General features: G+C 45.2%; 1 protein-coding gene across 1 annotated transcript in view; it reads left to right on the top strand.

The window, feature by feature from the left end:
* The first annotated feature begins 265 nt into the window (after positions 1-265).
* The window catches only part of LOC102048716 (ras and Rab interactor 3), a 175,240-nt gene continuing 167,982 nt past the window's right edge, over positions 266-7,523 (top strand). Inside the window, exons 1-2 of the mRNA XM_055715960.1 lie at positions 266-872; positions 3,345-3,455. Of these exons, the coding sequence (XP_055571935.1) occupies positions 716-872; positions 3,345-3,455 (268 nt within the window). The 5' untranslated portion in view covers positions 266-715. The remainder of the gene's footprint in view (positions 873-3,344; positions 3,456-7,523) is intronic.

The raw sequence follows: 7,523 nt of genomic DNA, 5'->3' as shown, positions 1-7,523 counted from the left end.
CGCGACCCGGGGCTTCCTCCCACCGCCCCGAGGGCTCCCGCAGCGCGGGCAGCGCCCCCCGCCCGGCTCGCCCGGACGGCCCCCGCCCGCGGCAGCCGGCGCCGCCGAGGGGAACGAAGCACGCAGCCCGCTAATTCCAGCCCCCCGCCCCTGAGGCGGGGGAGGGGCGGGTGCGCGCGCGTTGCCATGGGTGCCGGAGGAGCACCCAGAAAGTTGCGGGAGAGGGGCGGGGAGAAGGGGCCGGGCCAGGCCGGGCACTCGGGGGAGCGGCCGCCCGGCGCCGCGCTGAGAGCGCAGGGGCTCAGGCCGGCTACTCCCACGTGCCGCCAGCGGCTGGCGGCGGCGGGAGGGAGGGAAGGGATAAACTTTAAACTTGGCCGGAGCGGGCGGGGAGCCGCATGGATGCCGCCGTCCCTCGGCGCTGACTCGCCGCCCGCGGCACGCTGTGGGGCGGCCGCTGCTACCGGAGCGCCGGGCGCCGCCGCGCCGCTTCCTCCGCCGCCGGCCTCGGTGCGTGCGAGGCGCGGGGCTCGGCCCGGCCCCTGAGAGCCGCCCCGGCCTGCCGCCCCCTGCCGCTGCCCACCTCGGGCGTCGGGCATCGGCTTCTCCCCGCGCTGCAGCCCGCCCGACATGGAGCCGCCCGCGGGAAGCCGCCAGGAGTGATCCCCGCTCCGCGACCGACCTGGCCGTCCCCTCGGCGCCTGCGCTTGCTCCCATGGAGCGGGACGAGACGCCGCTCGCCCCCCCGAAGACCATGCTGCTTATGCTGAGGAAAGTTCGCAGGAGGAGGGAGATGCTGCTGCAGCAGCTGGGCTTCATCTGCGCCATCCTCTTCTTCGTCTGGTGCATGTCCAGCCTGCTCTCCAGACTGGGTGAGTGGCTCTGGCGGCGGGACCGGCGGGCATCAGCAGCGCCGGCAGGGCGGCCGGAGCGGCCCCTGGGCTGCAGCCCCGGGGGTCCCGGGGGCTGGCGCGGTCGGGCGTCCGCGGCCGTGCCCGTTCCGAGCTGGCCGGTGGCCGTACCCCGGCGGGCGGGGCGGGAGGAGGCTCCGCGCCGGGCAGGTGCGCGGCCGCAGCCCCGGGCAGAGCTGGCAGCGGCGCCGCTGGCGACTGGTGGCCAAGGGCATCCCAGCACCGAGCCCGCCCTGGCGACGGCCCGCCGGGCCTCGGGGGGCTGCAGGTGCGGAATCCAGGGGGAATGGGGGGCAGCTGCGTGCCTGGGAGCGGCCCTGAAGTAGTTTGTTCCCCCTAACGCGGCATCAGAGCGGAATCCTCTCCAGCCGCCTGTGGTCCCCTCGGCAACTTCAGACCACCTTTCGTTTTTATCCTCTAGGTTAAACCTCCATCAGCTACAACTGCTGCTTCTCTCCACCACCCCACCACCCCCAAGTTACAGTGTGGATTTGACTGAAGATTCTGTCTTTTAGTCTTTTAGGCAAGGAACAGTGCTAATCTCATGTTTTATGGAGAGAGTCTGTTGCATCCTGTGTGCGAGTGCTGTGTTGGTAAACTGATGCATTTATAATTAACTACATCGTTCCTGTTCGTGGTTGGTTTTTTCTCTACCCTGCCTGCTGGCACAGGTTGGACTGTAAGTGTACGGCTTCAGGCCCTCTTCCTGGAATATGCTTTGCATCCCTCAGATATGAAGTCTAAGGTTGCTGGGACAGCACGTGGGTCTCTAGGTAGGACTGCTGACAGACCTTGAGGATTTAAGAACAAAATCGAACTAAGCCCAGATCCTATGCCCACGTTTAATATAAGAAAATCAGATTTTGCCAGAACTAGAGTGGGTCATCTCCTTAAATTAAAGCTGAAGTTAAAATGTGTGATGTAGGGAGGAAAAATTTGGCGGAACTTGTCATACTTTATAACGCTTTTGTGCTCAAATTATTGCCTGGGTTGTTTGAGATGTATGTAGGATGGCAACAAACCATCCATATAAGAATGAAGTGTCTTAGACCATATTAGCATATTGCTTATCTTGGAACTTTCAACATTTTTTTTTCTTGTGATTTTAGGGTATACTGTTGCTTGCTTTATTTAGAACTGTTTCTCATGCCGATGCTTTTTTTTTTTTCTTTTTCTTTTTTCCTTTTTCCTTGCACCAGCTATTTACTTTCATAAACTTACTGGTATGTGAAAGCAAGTGATTGGGGTATGATTATGTTTACGTAGTTTGAGGGTGGTGTGTGGTTTTTTTTGGCAGATAACAGTTTTCCAGACTTTTTTAGGTTTACATGAAAAATGTCATGACTAATGAAAGTTTTTAATCTCCTGGGTTATCAGCTAAATCCCTCATAACCTAGTTTTTGATGGTATGCTGCATCAGGTAGGGTTTTTTTCAGCTGGCTAATTTACAGTTTATTGTATCCATAAACGCTGACCATCTGTTCTCTACGTTTCTTATAATTGTGGCATCAGAATATTTTAGCAAATACTTTAGCCAAACAAACTTCTAACCTAGATTTTTTTTTTTGCAAGAGTCACTGTAACAAGGCAGGCATTATTACATGATGACTGAATCTAAACTCTGAAGATCATCCATGGAAGAATTTTTGTTATGATAATATGTTCATTTGGAATTGATAAGGTTGAGATGGAAGTGATTTAATTAAGAGGTTCTATTCTTCCTTTGATTATTATAATTGCATACCCTCCATTATTACAAGTGCTCCTTCTGTACTCTATTCAGCAAGTTCCATTCGGAATGCTTCTGGAATATGAGTTCAGGCAAAAGCTCTATTGATTTAGAAAGAAGTTTGTTTTTCTTGAGATGTGGGATTCACAGTACAGTTATTTTTTATTTTCTTTGACAAGTTATGCAGGGATTGGTATTATCAAGTATACCCAATACCAAAAAGATCAGCCCCTAGACTCAGAATAAACCAAAATGTAAATGGAACATGTCCATATGAATTTTTATTTTTGAGAAATCAATAATGTAATATATGCAAGTGCAGATGACTAAATGGAAGTGTGATTGTTGCTCACATCAGCATATCTGGGTCTGGTTTCATCTACAGGAACTGCTAAGTGTTGAGTTTCACAGGGGCAGGCTTCAGCATTTGCTTGCTGCAGAATATTTTCCTGTTCTGGGTTGCAGACAGGTGTTCTGACAGCCAGAACAAGCTAACAGCTCTGATACTGCACCTTTGTAGCTAGTTTCACCCTTTGTGGCCAGGAGTACCTAGCATACATATGTTGGCACGTGCCCCAGTCACCTTGATTTTGCTGCATTCACAAACTGTTCGCACCCCTTGCTAGTGGGGGCGTATAGTCCAGTTAAGATGGTGCAGGAAAAAATTAGTAACAGTGGGCATAACCTCTTTCTTTTTAATATAGGTCGAGAATCAACTATTGCGGACAGACGTGTTTTGCCTGAGATATGGAGGAATAGAAGGTTAATGGCATCACCTAATGGGACACATGAACAAAAGAACTGTACAGAGCCAGGTAAGATGGAGAAACTTTGTGATGATGTCTTATTAAGCTCTTGAGATGTATTGCATAGTGCTGTCATGACCAAGCTGCAGTAATGTGTTAGGGTAAACATAAAAGTGTTTAAAAAAAAAAAAAAAGTCAGGACTGTTCTGTGTAGAAATAAGGTTTCTTGTGCTATATAATGCCATGACTTTATCAAAGGTAAAAAGTTATTTTGACTTTTGGTGATTTTTCCTGTCTGGTTGATGAACTGGTAATATTGCATGGGTGGTGCAATTGGTATGTTGCACTGGTAATGAGAGGTGTAGTCTTGAAACCATGGGTAGCTAAACATGCAGTGTTTGAGATACCATCAGAGCACTGTAATTTGTGTTCATTACCTTTATACATTTTATCATGTTTTGCTAGTTTAATGACAAACTATGTATTCAGAGTAGGAATTTATATTGTGTGCAGGGGGATGATGAGGTAAGTAATATGGAAATGCTGGAATCCATTTTACTTCAAGATATCTATGCTGGCCAGGCAATAATAATTGATTGAGGACAGGGATAGATGATGCATTTTAGTGTCAGTGTTAGACCACAATGCTTTCATCTTCCCATCTGTCTTTCCAATGTGTATTTCCTTTCTTTTTCCTTGCCTCTCTGTGGTTTACAATGTGTGGGAGATGAGACATTTTGCCAATGGCACTAGTCAAATTAAATTAAAGTTGAGATTTTTAATTTTTTTTTTTATTTAATATGACTCTTTGATCAACTTTTTGATGACAGCAGAGTCTGTGCCTTCTTGCAAACAGTGAAAGCGTGGACTCTGGGATACTGTCGGACCCAGGCATTAGAAGGGTTTGAAGTGGTACTAACCCCACTCTGTTACATGTTTGTTGTAATGCTGACGTGCCTGTCATACAGATTGAGGATCAGTGTTATGCTTATGCATTTCTGAGAGAGGAGTGGAAGAATGTTGTGCAAAGTATGTGCGTCCAAAAGCTTTAACTGTATCATTTGATGTCCAAGAACTTCTCTGTGCTTCTGTTAAGAACTTTGTAGGTTAGTTTGCTGTTGTCTCATCTGTAACCTTATGATCCTGTTGATTTGTCTCTCAAAGTTGTTCACAGACAAGAAGATGAAAATGACCTTTTGGAAACATTAATTATTTTTGATGAATGGTCAGAAAATACTGTTCTTTCCCACTCTTTCTTTTTTCTCCACATATGTGGATGCATCGATGTGATCATGCTTGAACACATACTTGGCAGCATGTTTGGAGCCAAGCCACAAAATTGTAGAACATGGATCAGAAAAGTTCTTGATGGGGATTTCCATTTAGTATGAATGAGAACTTTTTTAAAATGATATGATAAAACTACCAAGGGACAATGTATGCTTACGTGTAAATTGGAATACTACGAGCAGTGCTGGCTTCTCCAGATGCTTAGAACAAGTAGCTCAGCTCCCTCCATTTCTCTAGGACTGTAAGATTAGTTTAAGAATAGTTGGAATAAATCGATACAGTTGGGTCATTTTGATATGCTTTCTGAAATTCAGGTGGTTGGAAATGCGCTTTTCTCTGTAATTCCAAGAGCTGGACACAAGAGAGGCCCAAATATGCCTCAGGATATGGAGATTTTAAGAAAAGTATCATGAGACACATTACATTCAGGAGTTCTAGTCACAGTGCTGGAGTTAGCCTTTCTTTTTAAAGGTGTTTCTTCTGTTAAAACATAGATTTACAGATCAAATGTGTCACAGGATTGCAATAGTAGCATTTTTCAGGCACTTCCTGTTATTCTGCAATTAGTACAGATTATTTCTCTGTATCTGCTGCAGCTGAAGGGGGGCGGGGGTTAGGTACTGCAAGAGTGGCTAGATGTAAGATACCTGCAAATAAAGGGAGCATCTGAAAATAGCTGAAATTGACAGGACATGTTTATTGGACAGGAACAGTTCTGTAAGAACCCATGATTGTTGTTGCTCAGTAACATGTTCTGTAGATTTAGTTTCCTTGTTTTGGCTTTTTTTGGGCGGGGTAGGTGGGGTGTGGAATTTGGTTTGCCTTTCCCCTCTCCATTCTTGTCTGGTAGCTACAAATTAAGATTTGCCCTGTAATGAGAAGAAGGTACTATGACATAAAACCAGTCAAAAAGGAGTAAATGGCATAGCTCATCTCCATGGGAATGTAGCTTTTGTAACCCCATGACTACATCTGGAGAAAGTAGTCCCAGGACTTGATAAAGATTGCATAGAAAATTGGTGAGAGAGTGTAGATATTTGGTTGGAATTTGCAAGCTTTCAGTCATGCTCTTATCCTGATGTAATGAAAATTTCAGGAATGTGCTGTCAAACTCTTCAAATGGCTGGATTTTATTTCTGGTCTTTTTTTCTTTTTAATCTTAAGATAAATAGTTTATATGTATCTGTGTTGTATGAATACAGTGCTCTCTGTAGGCTCCTTTATGTGAAGTATTTACTCTTTCCTATGTCACTTCTGTATGTGCCTTAGGCACTAGGGGCCCTACAAATGCATGGGAGTGTGTATGGTATGTAGCAGTTTTCTTATGTTATGTGGATGTTTTTCTATGTGTGTTTAGGATACAAGAACTTCATAATACCTTGGGAAATGCAAGTTCTTGCTGCGAGGCTGTTAATCCTTTGTGTCATTGCAGTGTTATTGCTGTGCTCCCTCTTTATTAGCTTCCCACACAAGTCTGCAGCTTTATTTCCCTTTTCCCAGAGGCATTCAACAAAGTTAATTTATTTACCACTTCACCCCCTTTTCTTACTTACATGCAAATAAAAAAAAATCCCCAGTTGTCAGAAATTGCAGCTATAGAAGTTTATAAGACCATGAGATCCATGCAGTTCATCAGTGGTAAGGAAGGCTCACCCTTGGTAATACATCTTGGGAGAAAAACTCCATAAGCTTCTAGAAGTAGTGTTAGAAGCTTGTGGAAGCTGTTGTCTGCTAGAAGCTCACATAGCCTACACTGTCTGAGATGGTTTCATTTACTGAAGTAGATCACTTTGTATTGTGTTATTCTGGAAACATTATTAAAGCTTCTGGGGCCGTTGTATCAGAACAGAAAAAACTTTGAAGTCTTGGCAGTGCTGCTTTAAAAAAGAACCCTGAGGATCTGACAAAGGGAAGGAAAATATATATATGTGTATATATATACATATATATTTGTGTGTCTGTGTTTATATATATAAAACTAAAGGAGAAAGGTTTTTCTAACATTTGGAGGTTAGAGGGACTGATATTCATCAATATCTCAAGAGATGCTACACATTTTTTCTGATAGTAACTATTCTGCCGTGATACGGATTTATAGATACTATTTACCCCATAACAGCAGCAAAGAAACTGTAGGTCAGCTCTAGGAAGGAAGTGGAGCACTTGTGAGTGCCAAGCCAACCTCAGTTCTAGTCTGGACTAAGACCAAATCCTCACCAAAGTTAACGTGTTGTGTAGTGTTTTTCCATTAAAGATCCTTCCTGGCTTGAAACGTGCCCTTTGTTGGAAGCTACTTTGCTATGAAAAGATGCAAGTCTTTATATTGTCCTGGAGTTGGGCTTGGAGGGCTTGTAAATTGCACATAGAATGCTTTTGTGGGAGCCTAGGATTTTTGAATTATGACATTTATGTTTATTTCATATTGATTAATTCTCTGGATGGCTGCTGTGGATATCCCTCTTTGAAAGAAACCAAACTACCTTCTCCTTATGGCTCTGAAAACTTTTCCTGGATAAATTTCTGTGTGAGGAGGGGTTGATCTGACCCTCGCTTAAAGCAGAGTGATCAGAAAGGGAGGGTAGTTGTCTCTACCATCTTAACAGATCTCATTAGTTTGCAACCAATTTTTCTGCCTTATCCAAGCTCTTGCTTCCATCTGCCATCAGCTCTCTAGCTTTCAGTGCCATCTGCCCAGCAAGTCTGATGTATAGCTTCTCTGCTCCAATGGCTTTCCTCTTGTTTCAAAATGTTCCCATGACTCCATGTCCTCCAGAACTCTGAATAATGTTGCCAGAGCAATTACAAGCTGGGGTGACTGGGGGGTGCAATGTTTCTAACAGTGTGACT

This window comes from Falco cherrug, chromosome 7, assembly GCF_023634085.1.
Source record: "Falco cherrug isolate bFalChe1 chromosome 7, bFalChe1.pri, whole genome shotgun sequence".
In the NCBI taxonomy this organism is placed as follows: Eukaryota; Metazoa; Chordata; class Aves; order Falconiformes; family Falconidae; genus Falco; species Falco cherrug.
The sequence above is the reverse complement of the archived record's forward strand: the minus strand, read 5'-3'. Positions and strand labels throughout refer to the sequence as shown.